Source organism: Gopherus flavomarginatus, chromosome 4, assembly GCF_025201925.1.
Source record: "Gopherus flavomarginatus isolate rGopFla2 chromosome 4, rGopFla2.mat.asm, whole genome shotgun sequence".
Lineage (NCBI taxonomy): Eukaryota > Metazoa > Chordata > Testudines > Testudinidae > Gopherus > Gopherus flavomarginatus.
Window position 1 is genome coordinate 95967193 of NC_066620.1, and position 26049 is coordinate 95993241.

At 39.6% G+C, this 26049-nt stretch overlaps 1 protein-coding gene across 1 annotated transcript; it reads left to right on the forward strand.

The window, feature by feature from the left end:
* The first annotated feature begins 1298 nt into the window (after nucleotides 1-1298).
* RSPH3 (radial spoke head 3) lies at nucleotides 1299-24384 on the forward strand. The gene is made up of 9 exons (XM_050949805.1): nucleotides 1299-1560; nucleotides 2396-2483; nucleotides 5538-5679; nucleotides 6966-7111; nucleotides 8019-8222; nucleotides 9720-9882; nucleotides 15774-15860; nucleotides 18753-18934; nucleotides 23921-24384. The coding sequence occupies exons 1-8, from the start codon at nucleotides 1424-1426 to the stop codon at nucleotides 18905-18907; spliced, it is 1122 nt and encodes a 373-aa protein (XP_050805762.1). The 5' UTR covers nucleotides 1299-1423; the 3' UTR covers nucleotides 18908-18934; nucleotides 23921-24384.
* The last annotated feature ends 1665 nt before the right edge of the window (nucleotides 24385-26049 follow it).

Genomic DNA, 26049 nt, shown 5'->3' on the forward strand with positions numbered 1-26049 from the left:
TGTTCGGGCTTAGGCTGGAGACCAGGATCTGTGATCCAGTTGGGGGGGAGGGGCACACACTGTTATTTTTAGCCCAATTGCAGTGTAGACATACCTTACGTGAGTGGGTTTGACCTACAGCAATGGGGAGTAGAAGAAAAGAATGTGACAGGGAGATCTTTTTTACAATACAACTTCATTAATTTGCAAAACGAATCATGATTTACTGAATTCTGAGCATAAGTGAACATTTAAAAAATCAAAGATAATGCATCACAACACATATTTTGTTATTTTGACAATTGTTCAGTTTAATTATGATCATACTTCACAATATACTATATGTTTTGTAAAAGTAGTTGTGAAGCTATAATAAGAGTCTTTAAACGTGATGAGAAAGGGTGAAAGATTGCAATTTTTGTGTGCAAATTATATGGATTAGTGTGGTTTCTATTGTATATTAGACAACCTATCCGTACATCAAATATGCATGTTCAGGCCAGTTGGCATCTAACAACATGAACAAGCCACACAAGGTTTCATCTTATTGTTTATGTAAACCATAACTCCTCAGAAGAAATGCAGTATTACAGAACCAAATTTTTCAAGGGGACTCTATCCAGCTTCCATTTTTGCCCACATTTTTGTGCTTTGCCAAAAACAGAAAAAATATAGTTAATTTTGGCTCAAAACTTGTTTTGACTTTAGTTAATGTTTTACAGGATGATACTACTTCTACTAGCTCCAAGAAAACATGTTTTTGTGATAACCCAAGAAGGCCTCTTCATAAAACCAAATGGGTGTCTGTGTAAGTGATGAAGCACAGCCAAGGATTATTAGCCTGCGGTGCAGAAAGAGGGGTAGTCACTGGAGAATCAAATATTTTTCTTAATGACCCAGCTTCTGGAGTCAGGTGTTTATATGAGACTCAGCTTTTTTATTTTATTTTATTTTATTATGTACGTTTCTAGCTATCCTGAGAAAACCCTAAGGGTGGGGGGAAAACAGCAGATATGAAAAGCACCAACAAATTATTCTTTGTTGAATTTCATATTTGAGGCTATTTTATGATTTTTAAAGGGCCTGACTCATAATCTTTGTACAGAGGGGACAGACTGCATCTCGCTCCCTCGCACACACGCCCGCGTGTGCCACTGGCAGGTGTTTAAGGAGCCGGAGAGACAGAGCTGCACGGGGTCTGGACAGCGTCCCCCGTCCATCACAAGCCCAGTGAAGCGTGACGGCCGGCGTGCGCATGCGCGCTGCGTTGGGCTGGCCTCCCGAACCGCAAGTGCCCTGTTGCCGGCCGGGTCGCAGTTTATCCTGGAGACGGTTGTCAAGGAGCGAACGCCGCGTCGCTGGGCAACAACAGACCGAGGATTGTTCGCGGGGCCCTGAGGCTGAGCTGAGCCGAGCCGCGCGCCCGGCAGCCCCCGCCGCGGCCATGGCCACGGCCTCCATGCTCCCCGCGTGCAACCAGGAGGCGGCGGCTGCAGCCAGCGGCACCTACAGCTACTGCAGCCGCCCCCGGGCCCTGCCCGCCCGGCGGAGATACCGGGGCGCCCCGGGACCCAGCGAGCAGTGAGTCCGGCCCGCGGCGCCCCCTGCAGCCCGCACTGCTCAGCCCGGCTCCAACCGCGCCCCCGTGAGCCTCGTCCCTCGCCCCCAGCGCCCCCTGCCCCTTCTCCCGTCCTGTCCTCCAGCGTCCCCCTGTCCCCGCCCCCAGCGGCCCCTGACCCCCAGCCCATCCTCCAGCATCCTCCTGTCCCCGCCCCCTGACCCCCATCCCCAGGATCCCCTGCCCCCTGTCCTGTCCCCCAAGTCAGTATCAGTGTAGTGACTAAGTGAATGGGTGGGGTGCGACCCTTGGTTTGTCAGGGAAGGAAGTGGGTTATTTCCCTGGTCTGCAGTCTCAGTTACTCAATGTGGTATTGACTGTCAGGGCCGGCTCCAGGCCCCAGCATGCCAAGCGCGTGCTTGGGGCGGCGTGCCGTGGGGAGTGCTCTGCCGGTTGCTGGGAGGGCGGCAGGCGGCTCCGGTGGACCTCCCGCAGGCGTCCCTGCGGAGGGTCCGCTGGTCCCGTGGCTCTGGTGGAGCATCTGCAGGCACGCCTGCGGGAGGTCCACCGGAGCCGCGGGACCGGCGAGCAGCAGAGCGCCCCCCGCGACGTGCCGCCATGCTTGGGGCGGCGAAATGGCTAGAGCCGGCCCTGTTGACTGTGTCCTATGATGTGTTCCATATAAATGTCTCTGGACCGCCTGATGGTGTCGGACACCATGAGCTGTCTCATGAGCAGGGCGCAGCGTCGACCGACTCCGCACACTCTCAGAACTGGCTTGTTGCGGGGGTCCCAAATGTGACACAATCCATAACTAGCTCTGTTGATTTTGTTCCTTTATGATGTGATGTGTTACAGAGAGGAAGAACCTGTTCACTATGCAAACCTCATGTACGATAGGAGAGTGGTACGAGGCAACACTTATGCTCTTCATACATTACCTTGGGTAGGTTCTGTTTACATAAATCTTATTATAGCTTTGTTAAAAACTAAGAGTCATAGAACTATTATAGAATAATAATTTTTACCCATTTGTACTTCAGTTTTACATAAAGCACAATCATGGGTTCTCCTTTTGGATTAATATGTGGGTGTTTTCACAGTTTTAGTTTCTAGAAATGTTGTAATGTATTTTCATATGAACTTCCACTGTTCAGATTTTGTTTTAACAGTGTTGGGAAAACTTTAGATTAAGATGTTTTCTCCTTTTTCATTTCCTTTTTGTGTATATGCTATTGAGTATAAGCCAGCACAACTTTATTTACTTCCTGGTTTGTTCATCAGCATCTCAGTGACATTAGCACAACTCTGGGAATATTGTTTCTAAGTTAACTTGTGCTCACTTATCCTGTAGATGCAGGACTATTCCAGTAAGTGAGCAGTAGACACTTAGTACAGCCTCTCTACACACACACACACATCATACATCATTTGAAAGCTTATGTCGGTGTTAAGATGATGTATGATGTGGAGCTGTGAAGTGGTGCCATTACCATAGAAATTGGGATAAACAGTGACACTATCAACATGTTAAAATGACCACTTTGGGACAGTTCCTCAGATTTGTCACCTAAAAAGAGTGGCTCGGGTTTGAGAATCTCCCTCACATCCTCAGTCATGAAGACCGATGCAAAGAATTCATTTAGTTTCCCCACAATGGCCTTATCGTCCTCAAGTGCTCCTTTAGCATTTCAGTCCTCTAGTGGCCCCACTAGTTGTTTAGCAGGCTTCCTGCTTTTGATGTACTTAAAAAAAAAAATTCTGTTCGTGATTACTTTTTGAGTCGTTGACTAGCTGTTCTACAAATTCTTTTTTGGCCTTCCTAATTATATTTTTACACTTTACCTGCTAGAGTTTATGCTCCTTTCTATTTTCCTCCCTAGGATTTAACATCCACTTTTTAAATGATGCCTCTTTGCCTCTCACTGCTTCTTTTACTTTGTTGTTTAGCCACAGTGGCACTTTTTTGGTTCTCTTACTATTTTTTTTAATTTGGGGTATACATTTAAGTTGAACCTCTATTATGGTGTCTTTAAAAAGTTCCCATGCAGCTTGCAGGGATTTCACTTTTGGCACTGTACATTTTAACTTCTGTTTAACTAACTTCCTCATTTTTGTGTAGTCCCCCTTTCTGAAATTAAATGCTACCATGTTGGGCTGCTGTTGTGTTTTCCCTGATGTTAAATTTAATTATATTATGGGCGCTATTACCAAGTGATCCAGCTATAGTCACATGTTGGGGCAGATCCTGTTCTCCACTTAAAACTAAATCAAGAATTACCTCTCCTCTTGTGGGTTCCAGGACTAGCTGCTCCAAGAAGCAGTCATTTAAGGGGTGAAGAAACTTTATCTCTGCTTCTCATCTTGATGTGACATGTACCAAATCACTATGGGAATAGTTGAAATCCCCCATTATTATTGAGTTTTTTATTTTTATAACCTCTCTAATCTCTCTGAGCATTTCACAGTCAATACCACTATCCTGGTCAGGTGGTCAGTAATATATCCCTATTGCTATACTCTTATTATTTGAGCATGGAATTAATATCTATAGAGATTTTATGGTACAGTTTGGTTCATGTAAGTTTTTTACTTTATTTGATTCTATGCTTTCTTTCACATATAGTGCCACTCCCCCATCAGCACTACCTGTTTTGTCCTTCCAATATATTTTGTACCCTGGTATTACTCTGTCCCATTGATTATCCTCATTCCACCAAGTTTCTGTGAAGCCTATTAAATCAATATCCTCATTTAATATGAGGCACTCTATTTCACCTATCTTATTATTTAGACTTCTAGCATTTTTATATAAGTACTTTAAAAACATGTCACTTTTTAGCTGTCTGCCATTACATGATGTCATTGAATGGGTCTCTTTTTCAGTTGCCTGTTTCTCATTAGATCCTACCCGTATTTTATCATCTTCCATCCTCTTCTCCTTACTAGAACATAAAGAACCTCCATTAATAGATCCTCCCCTAAGGGATGTCTCTGTCCGAGCCACGTGCTCCTCCGCACCTTTCGGCTTTCCGCCAGCCCTTAGTTTAAAAACTGCTCTATGACCATTTTAATTTTAAGTGCCAGCATTCTGGTTCCATTTGGTTTATGTGGATACATTATAGCCCTTTACAGAGAATTGTTGGGCCTAGTGTTCACAAGCAATGCTTATTTGAAGCAGAGGCATTCAATGTCTTGTGATATTTCTGATTAATATTTTAGAGATATTTAGTTTCCAGAGAATGTTCTCTAACAGATATTTTTAGAGTAGATCAACTTTAGGATTTAAAGAACCATTGAACTCAAAAGTGACTTTGTGGAAATGGTTCCATGGTTATTATCTCTTTCTGATTACATATCAAATTTGCTCTGTTTATAAAGTTTAAAAAATGATTTCCTAACTGACAATTCTGCAAATGCAATATTGAATCTAAAAGTCATGGGTACCTTCTGGCTCACCCTTCTCCAACAATAAAGATTCTGTAATCAGAAGCTAGTAAACAATTCTGTTGACAATATGCAACCTAGAACAGAATCCTTTTCACTCTCATTACTGTCTGGGCTATGCTCTGCTAACTGGAGTAAAGATTTGCTTTAGACAATAAAGTAAGCCGGCAGGCATGACTGAAAAATTTCAGAGAGCAAGTCTGTTAGTAAACTCATGCCATTTTTAAACAGCTTATTTTTCAAAATAGAACCACGCTTTTAAGCTATTGGATATTTCCAAATAGCACACTACTTCCTTAGCTCCCTATCCTGCAAAGATTTACACACCCGTTTAATTTTATACACTGAAGTCCCTCGGACTACTCACAGTATGTAAAGTTAAGAAGTTATGGAAGTCTTTGCAGGGGCCATATCTTAGAGCTGATCTAAATTATTTGTTTTGTAGAAATTTTAAAAAATCACCTATATTTAGAAATTAGTAGTCATTTTGTGTACAATTTGTGCTAGAATTTTTCCCTGCAAAACTAAGCAACTTTTTTTTATCAATCCCCAGACTGCTCAGCCTGACCCTCTTGAGATCCAAAGACAGCGAGAGGCTCACAGGAAAGCACTTGCCAGAAAACGAGCAAAAGAGCAGCTTCAGTCAAGAACTCCAGAGCCTGTAGAGGGCAGAAAGCATGTTGATGTGCAGACAGGTAGAATGTTGAAAAAATCTTGATCTAACATTAAAAACAAAAAACTTTTCATTGAGCCATATTAACATACTTAGTTTAATTCATATTGTTAATAGTATTGTAGGAGGAGCTGATAGTAACATCAGTAGTTAAGGTTGTCTGTCCTTTCCGATTATAACGTCCTGTTTTCAGTTGTTTACAACTTTAACAAGTTTATCCATTCAGGCTCAAATTTGCCATGTTTGGTATCTGGCTCAGGTTGAAATTTTTTTTGAAAGTTTGGACAAAAATGGTGGAGCCATTTCCAAAACTAAGGCTACTGTTAGGAAAATAAAGAAAAACTACATTTTTTTTAGCCCTCAATGGTTTGTAGCAGGAACTTGAAATCTGGCAAGAGGATAGATTTCAGATCAGTGCAGTGTCTTTAGCTGCCCCTGAAAATCTGTTCAGATTTGCCTGAGCTGTACACTGTAGGAAAAATGCCATTTGCACATGGTCACAGGACACTTATTCTTAATTTTTTGAATTTTCCAGTGGCACTGAACATTCTCCCAGGCTCAAGTGAGCATCCTGCCTTCCTGTTTCCCAATTGCAGCAGCAATGGCTTTTCCTCCATTTACATTTCTTTTGACCCAATTAGTTCTAGTGTCTTACTTTATCCACTGAATAGTGTTAATAATCTTGTACGCTTCCCAGCCCTTATTACTGAGCAAGGTCTTGTATCTCAGCCCTTCCCCTCCACGCACACATTTTACAGATGAGAAACTACTCAGATTCTCATTTATCTGAAGGTTATTTCTGAAAAGGTAGAAGGAGAACCCAGGTGTCAATGCAGCAGACCTAGTCTCATCCACTTAGCCACTGCCTCTCAGAATGAACATACCATGGAGAATTAAAACACACACACATTTTAAACATAGCTAGTAATAGATATGCTATCTGTGGCCTTTCTTTTAACTTGCTTTATCGGAATTAATTCCACCTGCAACAGTATTTCACAAACTGAGCTAAAACCTGATAGTCTACACTTCATCAAAGTGACCTCATCAACTTCTGAAATCTAACAAATGAAATATCACTTTATGAATCATAAATGATTCATAGACACTATGGACAATATGAGAATGGTAGCTTCTACACAAAAAAATGGGTGTAAATATTATATTGAGTCTTTAACTTTGTAGTAATCATTTTACTGTACATTATTTTAATATGATAATTTACTTCTGTTAACAATAAGTTTGCCACATTGGCTTTTTGTGCAAAACAGAACCCTACATACAGTATTCATCACTATTGCTTCATAGAGTTGTATCTGGAAGAGCTTGGTGACCGCATAATAGAGGTTGATGTGGAGTGTCAAACAGATGCTTTTCTGGACAGACCACCTACTCCACTCTTCATCCCAGCCAAAACAGGGAGAGACGTGGCCACACAGATAGAAGAAGGAGAGGTACAAATGCAAATTTGGGTCTGCAACCATAGCAACATTTCTTGTGTACGAAATAAGTTTGTGATACAAAATTAAGAGTTTAACTCAGTCAAGAAACATTTCAGAAACATGGAGGAACTACTCTTTGTAGAGAGATTAAAAATTCCCTATAATGTCTAGAGTACTTTACTGTGAGGATAATGATAATGTTAAGGAAAATGCCTCACCCCGAATGCTAATGGTTTACTTCTCTGCAGTAAAAATTAAAACATTCAGAAATTCTCTGCATGTCTGAATAATAAAATTCAGTGTGAGGGGACTAGGGATGTGCATGTGAGCATGGTTTGGGTCCAGTCTAGCCTTTTGCCTCTGACTGGAGGCTGCAAAAGTGACTCTGTTTTGAACTGGTCTGTTGATTGGGCCCACCAGAAAGACTTAGACCTATTGCATGTTGCTTTGGATGCTTTCTTAAAGAGGGGAGCCTGAAAGGGTCTCAGACAGAGAGGCTGAGCTGCTGAGGTGGCAGGAACTAGCATTAGAGGAGGGGAGAGAATTACAGAACTACCAGTATTCATGTTTAGTGGTATTTAGTCTGGATCATACACATCACTTAGTGAGGACTGGATTAATTCTTTTTTAAAACTGTGAAATAACCTAAGTCGTCTATATGATCTGGTACTGCCCATCTCCCAAATAACACCTTATCCTTTGCTTCTCTTTTTGCCCCATTTTGAGTTCAGATTTCACACATTCCTTGCCACAGTTGGTAACATTACAGCTGCACAAAACTGCCTTCCCAGCCCTGTGTTAGACACTAGTGATCTCACCAGCTATTGCAGATGTAAGCATTTCTGTTCACCTTGATAAGACTTTAAATTGATTGGGACCTGGATACATAAATCTCTGCTTAATTTGCTTTCATCCTCAGCTCTTTGACTTTGACATTGAAGTCAAACCAATGCTAGAAGTTTTGATTGGAAAAATCATTGAACAAGCTTTGCTAGAAGTCATGGAAGAAGAGGAGCTGGCCAATCTGCGGGCACATCAGTATGCATATGAGGAACTACGCAATGCTGAGCTCGCTGAAGTACAACGCCTTGAGGAGCAGGAGAGACGACACAGAGAAGAAAAGGTATCAATACAATAGAGCAGTCCAGCAATGTCAGTGTCTTGACCTTTGGTCTTCTGCAAGCTTGTATTCATTTGGCTTTACACCACTGGAAGACAAAGACAAAACCTAAAATAAGTTTGATTAACTGAAAGGGGCAACCTCAGGTTAGACCATTATAAAAATAGCTCGATTTAATGCCTTTACTGCTGCATTTTTAGTAGTTTCCATACATCAGCAGAATGTTGTGGTTTCTGTAAAGTACTGATATTCAAACTGGAATGTAACCACTTCACAGAAATGTACCTCATACATAGCAAAGAACCTGACAGCATTTTGCCTTATGTATCTGATAAAATAATTTAGTCAAGCAGTTAACTGGAAATTTCCACAAAGATACCTCTCAAATGAATGCTTGCAGTGCTCTAAAGTGAAAAAGAAAACATCCAACTTTTTAATGCACAAAATCCTGAGTGTGCAAACACTTCTTTCATGGTCTGTATGTACCAAATGAGGTATATTGAAGTGCCCAGCCATCATTGTGTTTAACTTCTCAGCAATAAGCATTTTTTGGAAACAAAAGGCAGTATTTAGAAAATTACACCATAGACCATAGTAACATTTTTTTAGATATAATCTTTTTTAAAATGCTTAGATCCTGTAGTGGCCATCAAAAGAGCCAGAAATCCTCAGACAGCCATAAAGTGGTGGCGATAGTCATGGCTGCAGGACTAGCTGCATCTCCTTCTCCTTCTCTGGTTTCCCTGAGTGCACCCCATAAGATGTCAATTCTCATGCCCTTACCGTCTCTTGGGTGGAATTCTGCAGTTCTCCCACTCTTAGACAAAGTCCTCAGCTACAGTACCCCTCTGTATTGACTGTGCTTACCCAGCATGTCCACCTGGACTTTCTGCCTGTGGTTCTTCCCTTGGGGAGCTCTGACCAATAGTGACTGTTTCTGTTTAACATTCAGCACTTTTATTTGTATTTTTAATATTATCATTTTATACTAAATAGAACAGAAAATGAGAGCGCTGAAAACTTTAGAAAATCTTTAAGTAAAACCAGATTTGCCTTTCCCCACCCCAGAAGCAGACCTTCTGCTTTATCAACAATAGGGATTTCCATGTCATCAGCCCAGTTCATGCTGAGACACCAGAGAAGGGCATGAAGTCAGCAAATGCAAAACCACTGCTTTACAGATGTACCAAATATAAAAAAAGTAAATGAAGGGAACCATTTTGCTGAAATGGCTGTGAATAATGTGGTTCTGGGCGTTCAGCAGTATTGAATATAATTTGTCCATTTTAAAAAACGTTTTTTTCCATCTGACAGGTCTGTGTACACACAGGTGGACCCCATATAAGTTATGTGTACTTATCCAAGGAACAATTGACCTCCCCCAGTTTAAATGCCTGTTGTGTGTTTTAAAAGTTCATGTTTTATTAATGTTCTCCTTTTGGGGAGTTGGAATTAACAGCTAAAAGTCTGAAAATTTTACATATAACATTCTTTTGACAGGAACGTCGCAAAAATCAACAGTCACAATTGCTTCAAAAGCAGAAGGAGACTTCAGAGAAAATTGCAGCAAGGGCATTTGCTCAGCGTTACCTGGCTGATCTCATTCCTTCAGTCTTTAGTAGTCTTCGTGAGAGTGGATATTTCTATGATCCTGTAGAAAGAGGTTTGTACTATTTTTTTCTTTACAGAAAGCATGTAATGTAACTAGGGCTGTCAAGCAATTAAAAAAATTAATCGCAATAAATCGCACAATTAAAAAATTAACAGTGATTTATCATATGATTAATCACACTGTTCACAATAACAGAATACCATTTATTTTAATATTTTGGATGTTTTCTACATTTTCAAATAAATTGATTTCAATTACAACACAGAATACAAAGTGTACAGTGCTCACTTTATATTTATTTTTTATTGTAAGTATTTGCACTGTATAAAAACAAAAAATAGTATTTTTCAATTCACCTAATACAAGTACTGTAGTGCAATCTCTTTATCATGAAAGTTGAACTTGAATAATGTACAAAAAACTGCATTCAAAGTAAAACAATGTAACATTTTACAGCCTGCAAGTCCACTCAATCCTACTTCTTGTTCAGCCAATCACTCAAACAAGTTTGTTTACATTTGCAGAAGATTATGCTGCCCACTTCTTGTTCAGTGTCACCTGAAAGTGAGTACAGGTGTTCTCATAGCACTGTTGTAGCCAGTGTTGCAAGATATTTACGTGTCAGATGCGCTACAGATTCATATGTCCCTTCATGCTTCAGCCACTATTCCAGGGGACGTACGTCCATGCTGGTGACAGATACTCCTTGATAACAATCCAAAGCAGTGCAGACCGACGCATATTCATTTTCATTATCTGAGGCAGATACCACCAGCAGAAGGTTGATTTTCTTTTTTGGTGGTTCGGGTTCTGTAGTTTCCGCATTGAAGTGTTGCTCTTTTAAGACTTCTGACAGAAATGCTCCACACCTCATCCCTCTCAGATTTTGGAAAGCACTTCAGATTCTTAAACCTTGAGTTGAGTGCTGTAGCTATCTTTAAAAATCTCACAATGGTACCTTCTTTGTGCTTTGTCAGATCTGCAGTGAAAGTGTTCTTAAAATGAACAACATGTGCTAGGTCATCATACGAGACAGCTATAACATGAAATATATGGCAGAATGTGGGTAAAACAGAACAGGGGACATACAATTTTCCCTCAAGGAGTTCAGTCAGAAATTTAATTAACACATTTTTTTAACGAACGTCATCAGCATGGAAGCATGTCCTCTGGAATGGTGGTTGAAGCATGAAGGGGCCTACGAATGTTTAGCGTATCTGGAACATAAATACGTTGCAATGCTAGCTACAAAAGTGTCATGCAAATGCCTGTTCTCACTTTCACGTGACATTGTAAATAATTGGGCAGCATTATCTCTCGTCGATGTAAACAAACTTGTTTGTCTTAGTGATTGGCTGAACATGAAGTAGGACTGAGTGGACTTGTGGGCTCTGAAGTTTTACATTGTTTTGTTTCTGAGTGCAGTTATGTAACACAAAAATCTACATTTGTAAGTTGCACTGTCACAGCACAGGGATTGCACTTCAGTACTTGTATGAGGTGAATTGAAAAATACTATTTCTTTTGTTTATCATTTTTACAGTACAAATAGTTGTAATAAAAAATACACACTTTGATTTCAATTACAATACAGAATACTATATGAAAATGTAGAAAAACATCCAATTTCAGTTGATATTCTATTGTTTAATAGTGCAATTAAAACTGCAATTAATCGCGATGAATTTTTTGGAGTTAATCACATAAGTTAACTTCAATTAATTAACAGTCGTAAATCTAACACATAAAATAACCATAAAATTCACAATAACTAAGACATTTACAATCCTATTGGTTATCCAGATGTAAACAATAAAATTAAATTTCATTCATTATTTACATTTGTGACTGGCATATTTGGTATTTTTTTTTAAAGGTCAGTTTTAAAACTGACATTGCTGGTCGCTAATATACAACTAGATCCTATTTGTTACACCAGTAGCTAGTAATTATGTTTTATTGCTAAATTCAATGCATTAAAAACTTGCAACTTAATTTAAATGGAAAGTTAATGGGAACACAGACAAAAATAGGCTGAGCTGTAGGTGGGACGCTCAAAGAGTTCAGATTTTTTGAGAATCATTTAAAAACCCTGTTAAAGATTGTTTGTTTGCTGTGTTGCTTGTAGCCATGCTGGTCCCAGGATATGAGAGAGACAAAATAGGTGAAGTAATATCTATTATTGGACCAACTTCTTTTGGTGGAAGGTACAAGCTTTTGAGCTACACAGAGCTCTTCTTCAAGTCTGGGGAAGGAAATCAGTATCTGATATAAGGTGGGAAAGATTGTTAAGCATAAGGGGTAACACGTTGTAGTTAGTCACTCTAAATGAAGTGGGCAATTGAGGGTTAGATGGTTATGCATAAGGAAGGCGTTTGAAATGGGCAATTAGGGGTAGCAGGCAGTGTAGTGTGTTACAGATTGTTGTAATCAGCCATAAAACCAGTGTCCTTGTTGAGTCTATGGTTTTTGGTATCTACCAGAGTTATGAATTTCAGTTCCCAAGCTTGCCTTTTGAAGGTGGTTATGTTGGCTTCCTTTGAGAACGAGTATTGAAAGATCAAATATGGAGTGACTGCTTTGTGAAAAGTGTTCACCCACTGGAGAGATGGTGTTTTTGTCTTTTATCATTTTTCTGAGTGAGTTCATTCGAGAGCATAGTGATTGTCTGGTTTCACCCACATAGATGTTTTGGGGGTATTTGATGCTGTTAAACATTATCAGAAGAGGGGAGAAATTGGTTGGAACAAGGATCTTGCCTATCAGGCAGGGGCAGAAGTGGAGACAGAATGGAAGACAGGCAGGGGCCAAGCAGGGAACAGAGGACGGAAGGCAGAATGGATGACAGGGAGTAAACAGTGAGAAAACAGTGTGGGGAGCAGAACTCCTAGATTTACTCCACTAATTGCTCTTTTTCTTTAGTCTGTCTCATACTATCTTTTGCTCCTTGATTCCTCACCTCTTGCCCTTGAAACCCTCCCATTCTACTTCTGAAGGATGCTGTGGATAGGCTTTTGCCTACCCCAACACCTGCTTTCACATGTGATGGGCGGTGGCACTAAACGTGGTTTCTGTGACATGAGGATACAGCACTGCTCCACCTGTGCTTTGCCTTTCAAACAAATGGAAGACTGAGTCTCCATAGCTATCAGTCTGGCAGCTTTCATGAGCACTAAAAACTCCACAAAAGAGAACCTACTGATTGCATATTCCATTTCTGGCAGCTTGGATCACCCTAGAAGCTCAGCGATTATGGCATGAAAAGGTTAGCGAAGTGCCTACTAGTTTCAGCAACTTAGGTACATGGTATTAAAAAAAATAACCATTCGACTTCCAGGCCAGTGCAATCAGAGCAAACCTTGTTGCCATTCAAACTGGACACTACACAAAGAGATATGTTATTAGAAAGATAATCAAGAATTTACATTTTTAAATCTAAAGTGAATTGTTTCTCTGGCATGGAAAGTTTCAGAATTTGTTAAAAAGGAAATAGCAGTTATGCAAATCAGTGGCTTCAAAGTCTGACCTTTTTAGGTCCCTGGAAGAGTAACATTGTGATACACCTGCAATTATTGGCCTAGAGGGAGACTGGTGTTTAAAAAGTACACAATTGCTTTTCCACCCTCTGTCAGCAGGGTCATTGCATGTTACAGTCACGCTCCTCAGCTCGTGAGGTGAACATCTTTCACAAACTGCTGCCCAAGGGACCATCTGCATGACAATATTTTATCGTACCAGCAGGCAGCTATCTAACTTAATGCCCAGGTTGTATTATAACTTAGTTTGGTCTAGTCTGTGTACCACACCTGGCTGTAACCATACTACAGACCTGACAAAATCAGAGCTGTAGTATGGTTTTCTTAATATGGTTATAACAGTTTGTTTCCCTCTATACTGGAAAAAGCAAAAAGTATTAAAACAATGACTGGAGTGGGGCAACCATGTTATAATTGGCTGCCACAATATGTTTACAGTTGTAGTGTAGTGAAGACATTATAATTCCATGCAGCTTACATATGGAGTGCCTGTGAAAGCCAGCTATAAATAAAACTGCAATTCCTTCTTCCTAACTGAAAACCAGTAGTCGTCACCTTAGAGAGACACCTTAAGGATGTGAAAAGGGAGTGCAAGAGACAGAACTGGATGGCTCAAGGAATTTATAATAATTCATGAAACCCATCATCTTTAGGTCACTCCTGTGAATCACAGTGACTGAGAGCCAGATTTTCTGCCAGAAGTAGGTGCATACAGTTCTATGCATGAAAAAGAGGGCATCTGTTTAGCTATGCACATCTACCTGTATATCCAGCATTACATGCAAAATATAGACCTGTGCTTCTGCTTCTTGATTCAAAGTTAGGCCGTGAAGGTCATTACCACTTAATGGCTCTTCTTCGGCTTCTGTGATATGAGTTGTGGGTCTCTGAGGAATATCTAGTGGTAGGTGTCCATGACACAGAAAACATCATCATGTTTGGCTTTCTTGATGGCAGTCTAAGAAGAATGGTCTAGGCCTGAACAGCCATAGAAATGAGCCAGATGGTCAGCTCTAGAAATGGTCCCTCCTTCCTGGGTTTCTAAGGGGAGAGGACTTTTTCTCAATGCCATCATTCCATCTTTCACAAACAGTACATTCACTTACCCCAAAAAAGAGAGTGATGGGGATAAACAGTGGTAGATTAAAAGATATGAGAAAATCAGATAAGATGTATTGTCAAATTCCTACTACCTTGGGTTCCTGCTTGAAAACAAAGTTTCTATGGCATATTTTTATGCACATTGATACCATGGATGTCTGTGGATATCACATATTTAGAATTGAATGAAAATGCTCTCTCTGAATTATTTTGGCTACTACCAGTGGCTGAAGTTCAAACTACTGAAATAGAATTTTGAACTTTGAATGCTCTTTTTTTCTGGTCCCATATGATAAATCCAGAAGGTTTAACAATTTGGCCTAATAAATCACCCCAGTCACATGTTTAGCTCAAACAGTAATTCTTCTTGTGGGTCAGTCCAGTCATTCATACACTGTACTTGTAAATTTGGCTAACCCTTTGACCTATCTATCTCAGAAACAAACACTCAGAGTCTTATTATGACTACTTGTAAGTAGAGGTCTAGCTGGCAAGAAGAGAGGTACTGTCAAGTCCAAGGAGTTCAATTCTGTAATTCTTGCTTTTTAATTTATTAATCCAGTAAAACCTAAGTGCACTTCCAGTAAGTAAACTGCTGCCATTATTGATGACTTTAAAGCATCCCCAAGGTTTCCAATACAATTCTGTTTGGCCTTTTGCTGCAAGCCGCCTGCTATGGTGTACAACTTATTTTTGCCTGAGTAATGCCACTTTTCAGGACTTAAGTAATGTGAGAAAACTATTACATGCAAATGTTATGTTGCATTGAAACATCATGTTGAACATAGTGACATTTCATGGGCCTTGAAAGTACTTTCAATCTAAGTTTTTTACACAGCATCAGTCACTGGGCACAAGCAAAACCTGTGTATATCTTGCAAATATGGCAAGACATTGGGTTGTCTTGTTAAAATAAGGTAATGTTGGAATACCAGGATAAGCAGGAACTCCTTGGGCATAGATAATTAAACAGTTTGGACAGGACAGAGGCCAGGATATGTTCAAATTAAAAGCAGAACTGTTACTATCCTAAATTACTGAACCTTATTTTCATCTAACTAAATGCAATTTTTCGTTTCTAACTTGGGGCCTGATTGAGCAAGAGGTTGAGCACTCTCAACAACCACTAAAGTCAGACTCAATTCCTTGTAAAATCGGGTCTTTACAGGACAAGTGTCTTTAATGCACCAGTTATCATTCAACAATGGGGAACAACCATACATAAAGTAAAAATAGACCCTAAGATCCTATAACACATCATTAATAAAAATACTTTATCTTGCTTCCTCTCCACAAATCTTACAGATGTTGAGAAAGAATTCCTTCCATGGGTGATGGCAGAAGTAGATAAGACATTGGAGAAGATGATTCTGGGAAGGGCAGTGCTCGACAGTAAGTTACAAAGTCATGGAATATAGTGTACCCTGCTTAACTTTTTTCAGTCAGATTATTGTGAAATAAAGAAGCAGATGATATTTTAACAACAGTTGCAATTGTCCAGATGGGATGGTATTTTACCATTTTCTTTTTTTTAACCTTCTGACTGTTGGACAATTCCCAGACCCATTTTATGCTGGTGATTTGTAATTATTGGTCAAGTGAAAAGAAATAGAAATACCAAGCGTGTTTCAGCAGCACATCTCTGCTGACAGTACACAGCATATGTGGAATGTCTCTGACAGAGGTTATTGTTATGTTAAGCAGAAGTGAAGTGGTTAATGAATGTTAATTGTTTTCTCTTTTTATTTACATAGTTTATATTCCTCATTTATTTCACAGACAACAAAACTATGTTCTTGTGTAGTGAAAGCTGTGTTATCCGGCAGTTTACCAACCGGAAAGCTCTAGAAACTGGCATTTCTGATATCCAACTGGACTTTTAATATCCATATCCAGAAGTAGCGATATGTCCCTGCTGCTCCTAGGCGCAGGAATGGCCACAGAGGCTCCATGCGCTGCCCCCACCCTGCCCTGAGTGCTTGCTCCACTGCTTCAGTTGGCCAAGAACTGCGGCCAATGGGAGCTGCGGGGGCGACTTCTGTGGGTGGAGGCAGTGCACAGAGCCGCCTGGCTGCACCTCTGCCTAGGAGCAGCAGAGACATATCGCCGCTTGTGGGGAGCTGCCCAAGGTGAGCGACACCAGATATGGCACCCTGAAACCCCTCCCAACCCCCAGCCCTGAGCCCCCTCTCGCAGCCAAACTCCCTCCCTCTTAGTTAACTGAAATTTTTGACTTACTGGCACCCCCCATGCCTGCAACATGCTGGATACCAAAGTTTTTACTGTATTTAGTTTTCCATTGAACAAACAGAAGGCTCTTTTGTTCCTCAAATTGAAAAGCATATACATTGTTTAAGGCCATTGGTATATAACAAAAGGCCTGTGGCCTCACATGTATAAATTATCCCAACTATGTAGCAATGAGGTCATTCTAAATGAAAGAATAAGAACAGAAGAAAAATTCTTGGTCATGATTGGCTGAAAAGTCATGTGGCTAGCAACTTTCCACTATTAATTTTAGATATAATCAGTGTGGTGGTTTGGAACAGTGTAAATCAGTCACATTTTTCATGGAGACATCTGCTTGGCTCCTCAGTAATCAATAATACTGTACTTTCCCCTGAACTAAAGCAGTAATTAATCAGATAAATGAACCAGTCTCTGATTCTTGATTGGCTCCTCAGAGCTTAACAGTATTTTAAAACATCTCTACCTTTACAGGCTGCAGTTAAAGCACCAATCTTAAACCATGCAATAATCTTACAGTTATAATTCATGCATATCAATATGTGGTCCCAGATTAGATTAACATTATTTTTAAACACAAATTCATCCTGTTTTGCATATATCTCTTTCTCATGGTGTCACTGCAAGTCAGACTCAGGAAGGTGGTTTGACTACCCTAACTGTGCATTTCTATACCTTGACTTTGGATTCTTTAAAATTTAGTCTGAATTCTGAATTTTCTGGGTCTATAATCTAGATCTTATTTCTTTGATAATTACAACTTTCTTCTTATCAGTAATTTAGGGTAAAATACATATGTGTTTCTCAAACTTAACTCCTTACTAATGACATTTTGTCTGGGGAATTTTTTTTATTATTATTAAAAAGTTCATCCATGAACACTCAACAAGCGTGTGATATACTAATGACTGGAAGATATGTAATATCCATCTTTTTTTTTTTTATTTAGATTTGCTTTTAACTTTTAGGGCCAGATTCACCAATGTGTTCTAGCTGCTTTGCACCATCCTACAGCAGTGCAAAGTAGCTGGAGCATGCTCACCGGTTAACAGGTACTTTGCCCTCCTACCCTCTACGTTCTGTTCCACCACCTTAGTTTTCCTCCACCTGCCTTCAGTGTTTAGTAGGTCTGTTTTAAAAAATTGCCCATTGCATCAAATCTACTAAAAATCATCCATCTCCCATTTTTTTGTTTAGCTAGATAATGCATGAGCTGATACCATTTGGAACAAAAATAAAAGATCAAATACAGTGCTTAATTTCTCATGGAATCCATTTTTAAATTAATTTTAAGTTGGAAATTAATGAATGGATTTACTTGTAAATTCAAAGAAAATTTATTCTGTACTCAAAGAGTAAATGCTACAGTTTTGGGGAGGATACATAACAGAGAGGGTGAATCTTCTTTAAGTGCAAAACTCAACTCAGTCTTAACCATAGAGCTGTTACTGTCACCTCTATATTGTTCCATTTTCTGTATTGTTTTAAAAATAAAAACCTTTTTTGGTTAATTTTTTGGGGCTATTTTCATTTGTCATGTTTATTAATTTTTTTTAAAGTGGGATCCCACACTTTGTGATATTTATTGATCTTTAAGGGAATAAACAGTATTATTTTGCTGCTGCTTTTGTTTCAGTTAAAGTGATCTTCAACTGCACTGCTCTCCAGAGATATGTTAGATTCTTTTTGCTTTGGAGGGATCCCTTGCCTTCAATATTTACTGTCCCCTCACCAGTACTGGTTTCTGGCATTGTGACCTGCTCCAGCAGTTATGAAGGAACAAAGATAAGAGAAGAATGATAATAAAACAGTTGAATAGAACCTTTTAAAATAATTGCCTTGAGGTAACTAGAGCTAATTTGGTTAAGCATATATCACAATCTCAGGTAAAATTTTCTGCATTTACTATTACATTTCACTGTTGCCCTGTGAGTCAATCAATAATCTAATAATGTATAAAATCATCTCTAAATATTGCATTTTTTAATCTATAAAAATTTCTGTTCTGCCCAATAGTAACTACATTTGTCATTTCAGCATTGATTCGTGAGGTGGTTGAAAAGAGGTTAGATGCGTTTGATCATCCAGAAGCATCTGGTCAGCCTGCTGGGCAAACAGAAGCGTCTCATCGAGGCTCTGTTCAGATAGAAGCATTATATCAAACAGAAACTCAGGAGCCTGAAGCTAAGTGAAGACCAAACCAAACATCAAGTAATCAGGTAATGGCCAATAAGCACTTGGCCTAGTCAAAAGATGCGTTCACGAATCTCATACACTAGCCTTGGTGAAGGATACCAAACAATTAGATTAGCAAAGCCTAAAATAATTTTTCAAAATATTGATATAGCTAACTTGACTAAAGAAGACTGCAGAGAGGTTACTACTAGCAAACTACAGAAGGATGAGAGTGAAATTCTGTAAAGTGTTCAGTTCAGCATTGAGGTTGCATTTCTATATAACCAGCCCAAGTGCAGGTTCTTTAAATTAAAAAAGTAGTGCTGCCTGACACTTCATACGAAGACCTGTAATCGGGTGAAGGAGGGGACGGGACTGTATTAACTTTACACTAATAGACACTAATTTGCTAAAAGTAACTTGCATGTTTTCATGCCACAATACAGTATACTATTATCCTAATATTTTTAATCTCAGAACAGGAATGTAAATTCCTCAAATTTCAATCCATCTACATTTATTTCACTTTAAGACTCAGCATGATAAAGTCAGACCTGTGTCTTGTCTATCTCACCAACAGAAGTTGGTTCAATAAAAGCTATTACCTCACCCACATTATCTTTCTAAGGTTATGTCTACACTTACCATTTGAAGTTCAAAAAGTCCCTTTTTTATGCTAAAACCGCGGGAGCATCTACATTTGTCAATGACTTTTTGCAGTGAAACTCAGAAGTTTCACCGCAAAAAGAAAACCACCTTCACAAGAGGCATACAGCTCTTATTGCTGTTCTTTTTGTGCTGTTGTGAAAGTGAAGACACATTCTAGCAGTGTAAACACCTTTTGGCCTCCGGAGGATATCCCACAGTTCCAAAAGCGACCACTCTGGCCAGCATCTCCACTGCTCTGACGCACAGACATCCGCCCCTCCCCCGTAAGGTCCAGGAAGTTTGAAGCTCCCTTTCCCTTTGTTTGTAGATGTGGCGGGGAAAGCAGCCAGACAGCAGGAAGTTTTTAAAAAAAAAAAAAAAATGCCACGGAAGCAACAAGGAAGTAATGGGGCTCCTGAGACATGAAGCAGGGCAGCACGGGGCACTGAGCAGGGATCCAGAATGCTTTCTGCTCATCCTCTGCCCCCTTGGCACAAGACCTATCGAGAGAGCTGCACTGTGAGATAGCTGCCCTACAGTGCTGCTCTCATCCATGATGGAAGTGCTTGTAGTGTAAACACTCTCTGACACCTGAGGAATTGAGTGAGTACACAAACCAGCGCTTTACTTTCACTGGTTCTCTATCACTGGTGAAACTGACAGCGCAAAAACTCTGTAAGTGTAGGCATACCCTAAAGTCAGACCTGACAGTCTGGAACGGGGCAGGTATATTGGTCTTAGAGTGGTTAAAGCCCTGTTTTCTATGAACTGAAAGAGGTTACCTCAGGTTAATTACGGACACCTGAGACTAATTAAGGGCAGCCTGTGACCTTTCAAAACCTTTTCCAGAGAAAGAGAGGATAGGAGGGAAGGAAAGAGAAGCAAGCTGTGGAAAGGTTGTGTAGAGCATGGGGAAAAGGCTACTCCTAGGTAAAGAGCTGTTTTTCTCTATAAGGGAAATCTTGCCTGTATTTCTGTTTGGGGAAGGGCCAGCATAAGACGAGGCAATACCCCAGTGGAAGTTAGGAAATGGTAGGGGGGGTTTGTTTTTGTTTTTTCATTTAAAGAAACCCCCAGGGTCTATTCTGTAAATATTGTAAATAAACCAACCTGAAGAACTGTACCTCCAGAGTACAACTGATTTACCCCCACCCCTCCTGACATCAGAGCCTTGGTGTAATGAAAGAGGTGTGTTGTCACTATCTAATCATGTTTGTTTTGGAGGATAATATGTCAGAACATCTTAAGAGTATCCTCTAGGGAAATGAAGATCAAATTTTAAAATGCTAACTTGCAAAATATTAATTTTCATTTGGTTTTGATAGCTACATAGTGCTAAAATTATAGGAATTAATAATTTATGTAGAGAGCAATCTTAATTTCATTGGTGATTCTTCAAGACAGGTAGAAAACAAAACTATTTTTCAGCCAGTGTTAAAATAATAAGGAAGAGTAAATTACATTTGTGTTTTGACTTTTAATGTGTTTGTCACAAACAAAGGTTATGAAACTGTAAATGCTGTTATATCATTTAATAGGTATTAGCGATTTAATTTATAATACGTATCTTTTAAAAAGCTTAAACACCTTTGCTGAAAGTTACTATGTTTTACCATTAGATGTCAGTAGTATCATTGAAACTAAAATAAACTTTACCTCTTGTTAAACATTTTTCTCTTATACACATTCCTATCAATTCTGTTCCTTTTTTGGTTTCCATGCATGGCTGAGGCTGCATACACATTAATTTAGCAGTTGTAATTTGCAGCCTATTTCAGGGTAAAATTCTTATAGTATTGTTCCTGATTGTCATATATTTTGAGTTGTGTGACAGTTTTGCTAGAACCTCCCTAGACTTAGCTAACATTGGTTTATGAACTATACTCTTACTGAATGCACGAAATAGGTAAGAGATTACTTAGAGAACCCTTGTCAGATTTATTAGTGTGCCCCTTAGGCAGGGCCGGCTCTACAGTTTTCGCCACCCCAAGCAGCGCGCCGAATTGCCGCCACAGGCAGCGGGGGCAGTCCCTGCACCCTTAGGGCAGCAGGCGCGTTTCCGCAGTGGCGGCAATTCGGCGGCAGCTTCTATGTTTAGCTGAAGCCGCCCGGACAGCTAAACATAGAAGCTGCTTCTGAATTGCCGCGGAAACGCGCCTGCCGCCCTAGGGGCTCACGAACTGCCCCCGCAGCCTGGGGCGGCAATTCGGCGTGCTGCTTGGGGGCAAAACAACAGGGACTGCCGCCCCTTGCAGAATGCCGCCCCAAGCACCAGCTTGGAACACTGGTGCGTGGAGCCAGCCCTGCCCTTAAGTGTGAGGTAGTATCTTCTCAGTACCTTTTCTAATACAAAATCCTAACACTGAAATCTCGATCAAAATTGCTGCATTCCAACCTGACAAATCGAATATGACTGCAGAGGGAATGTGGGAGAGTTAAGCCCATTACAGGGTGCATCTGGCACCTTACATTTCTATTGCATAAGGGCCATGGCAGTCTAGCATGAACAATAGTACTAGACTCCACATGAGTAGCGCAGATTTGGTGGGCAGAATTCTGGGAGAGAGAGCATGCTGAACCTTGGGAAATGATGCAGTAGTGACTACTTTTGTGTACATTTTCTGAGTTCTCAGAGAGTCTTTGTCTGTCTTTGAGAGCTTCTGCCAATGAAAAGCCTTTCTTCATTCTCCTCACCCACATAGTACTGGCAGGGACTTAAAGCCATAGTCTTATCTTGGGTTTTCTTTTTAGTTATGCAGGTGATTGGACTAGAAGCCCTCTCAAGGTCCCTTCCAGTCCTACAGTTCTATGATTCTATACTTTCCTATTGATTCATTCAGCGTTGAACGTACCAGGCACTGATGGCAAAAAGCACCTACAGCTGCTTCCCCACGTTCCTGGTACATATTGACATTCCAAGTAGAACATTGCCTCTTAAAAGAACACCTCTGCATTCCACTGCATCAAAGCAGTTGAATAATTAACTATGCTGATGAAAATAGCCCCACCCTGTCAAAGCTCTGTCCTCTTGTTCCTCTGTATTCCTCTTGTATCTGTATTATTGTAACACATAGTACTAGAAGATACTACAGCTAAACAAGTGATTGTACATGTCAAATCTTTTTTTACTAGGCATAGTATTTCTGACATCATAATGTCTGACTGGACCACAGCTTAGGTTTAAGCAGTTTACATTACAGTTTGGGTTTAGACATGTAATCACTTGTCCCCATTATCACCAATCCAACAGGTTGGTGGAAAGTGGTGTTAAAATAATAGTCGTAACTGAAAAAGGTAGCAGAGTCACACTCTAATCTGTACTTAGCACTGTAAAGTTGCAGGATGGCCTCAGTAAAATATGGTTTGTCATCTGCAGAAATATTGTTTTATCAGAAAACTGAGAATTTGAATGCCTGTAATGGTAGAAGCTGATGTCAGAGGAAGTGGGGACTTGCAGAAGTATGAAGAGACAGATAAAGCTAAACATAAAAATGCAGCCTGATTTGGGAATTGGGAACTGCCACCACTTCCTGAAAATGATGTTGCATTCATCTATGATGGAGATCAGTGACAGTGGTATCACATGAGGTTGCCCCACAGTCTTAATGGCCATCACACCAGACAGACATGTGCTGAGGAGTAGGCAACATCTTTTCCAGTTTCCAGAAGGGAGGGAGATATGAAGCAGTGAGTTGAGATAATACAATAGGTTGAGAAAGACAAACCCCAGGACATAACACTACCAGAACATATTACTATCTCCTGGTAACAGTAGTACTGATTTTTCAAGGGAGATGTCCACAAGTCCAGGGAACAGTGCAGGGCACCTCAGAGATTAATTGAACATTGTTAATAAGTTTTGTTAGCAGGTGGGTTATACATTTTGGAATTGTTGTTGTATCACATTATTTAAGTGTTGTTATCATTAAGTTTGCCTGGGAAAGGAAGATGTGATTTGAGGACTGTATCTTTTAGTGGCATAGCTTCATAGACAGGGAGTTTGGGAAGTGGTGTTGCAGAAGCCCTTGTTCTGTTATGCAGAGGCAGTGAAACTGGTCAGTGAATTGAGTATTTCTTTCAAGCATCGTGAGCCCAGAGGGATTCCTGAACACCACAGGCCATTGACTTCAATGGGGCCAGGATTTCTCCCCTGGTTTCTATTTCTGGTTTTGATACTGCCTTCCTCAGTGACCCTGAATAAGTCATTCTCTCTGTGCCTCTGTTTCTCTGTGTTTAAAAAATTGTATCGTTTCCTAACTTCATGGGGATGTTGAGGCTTGGTTCATTAAAATGTATACATTATTTTTAGATCATTTGATGGAACATTATATGTCAGCGCAAAGTATAATTTATTATTAAATGTGATTTTTATATCTTTACAGGGGGCTAACTGTAGCTGAGAAGATTGCTCTTGATCATTTGTGAAGAGAAGATTCAATTTGTTTAGGAAATTGTTCCAAGAAGGGAACAATAAACTGAAGATTTTTATTTTTGCAAATTTTTAACAGGCTTTATGCTTTATTTCCTATAAAATTTACTTAAAGAAAGAGTGGCTGCATGATTATACATGTAAATAGTATTTAGTATTAATCCTTTTCACACTTGGATTACTATACAAAGAGTTAATGAATTCACTATATGCATTGCAGTAATATAGGAATATTGGCTTAAGAAAGTTCTATAGTATTCTTTTTATTAAGAAATCCAAATCAAGTATCCATTGCAGATATATTGCATCGTATCCTTAAAGTCCATTCTGCATTTACCCTATTACTTAATAAATCCAGGAGTGTGTACATGCATGTATATATGAAGAAAATAAAGCAAGTTCACTCAACTCTAAAAAGATGTATTGGCAACTTCAGTTTAAACGAATGGCATTAAAAAAAATGTGACCGAGTGTGCTTGTTTATGGTGTTGCAAAACTAACAAATTATCAGTAAAGTCAGCCCTCAGATGTTTCTCTACCCAGCTGTGCTTGGCTTTTTCCCCTTTAATGAAGGTTGAAAATAATTTTAGAAAGTTACTAGAAAATTGCAATCCATTCATTTTTCCTAGAAGGTCAGTTGTATGATACAGTTACATTTCTGCTTAATTACTATTTGTGAATACAGTGCAAAGCTTGTAATCATATTTATACTTTTCAAATTGTGTTAGTGAAAAAAAAGTCATGATGATAATATGTTGCAAAAATTCTCCTGTGATAAAACTTCCACAGTGCAATATAACAGGAGTATCCATTCTCTTTGATCCTGAAGTATGGAACGATAAGTGTTCTGTTATCAACAGGTAATAGTTCAGTTAGTGCCCAATGTTTAAGATAAACCGAATTCCATCCTATTTAAATACAGTACTGGTTTAAAGATAACCACAGAATGAATCCTATGAAAGTTCACATAATGAAAAAATCACAATACCTGTATATGCTATATTTAAAGTAAGAAAAAAAAAGTATAGCATCCATTTCTGATTCTCTTCATTTGAATGGCTGTATTGTAGAAGAGGAACATAATTTGTCCAGGCAGGCAGCCAGCCAGCTTTCTCTGTTTGAATGAGAATGTTCTAAGCTAACCCTTTCTAGGAAGAAAACTGACATTTACGTAAAAACTTGCTTTCCACAAACACGTGTCAATAAAATATCATTGAACTTTATTACAAAAAGTGCATGATTATGGCTGAAATAAATTCATCTGAACATTTAAATGAATAGGATTTTAACACTATTTTCCCAGATCGACTTACCACACATTTTCTGGACTTCATGATCTATATTACGCATCTTCAATTGACTGATTAGGCATTAGGCAGATTCTTCTACATTTCCTTTTCTCTGCCCCAAACATAAAATAACCAGTAATCTTGGATATATGCAGAAGAGGACAGTTAAGAAGTAGCCTGGTGTATTTGGATGGAGTAATTTGGTAAAGGGCATTCTGAAAGGTTGGCATACCTGGGTGGGAAAGAGTTACAGTTTGCTTGTAGTATATGATGTACAATAGTTGTGGTAGTGATAGGTGGAGAAAAAGATATATGCTGTTAGGCAACTTAACCTGTTATTTCCTTGGGTTTGTGTCAAGCATAGTAGATGTGGGGCAACCTTAAATAATGCACAACAGAGATTTTGTGTATGAATATACTGTAGATTAGGCTGGTAGCGTCACATATTACTAAGGTTGTCTGACACTTCCCATTCTAAGACCCTGTTTTCAGTTGCTTATATCTTTGCCAAACTTTAACTGTTCAGGCTGAAATTCTACATGTCATGTCTGTCTCAGGCTCCTTTTTTTAAAAAAATACTTTCAGCCAAAACAGTTCAGTTACTTCTGAGAGTGAGGCTACTGAAATAGATGTGGTTTTGCCCATATGAAAGATGCTGACAACTTTTTATTTTAGAAGCTCTAGCATCCCCATACTTTGAAGCAAGGAGTTGAAATTTGGCAAGGGGTGGCCTTTGTGTCTGGGACAGATCTTTCACTGTTCCTGTGAAAGTCTGTTCCTGTGAAAGTCTGCC

Bases quoted from the DNA above. Each gene is read 5' to 3' on its own strand.
- RSPH3 (XM_050949805.1), top strand. From the start codon at position 1,424: ATGGCCACGGCCTCCATGCTCCCCGCGTGCAACCAGGAGGCGGCGGCT. The intron at 8,223-9,719 runs GTATCAATACAA...TTCTTTTGACAG, and splicing joins GACGACACAGAGAAGAAAAG to GAACGTCGCAAAAATCAACA. The intron at 9,883-15,773 runs GTTTGTACTATT...CAAATCTTACAG, and splicing joins CTATGATCCTGTAGAAAGAG to ATGTTGAGAAAGAATTCCTT.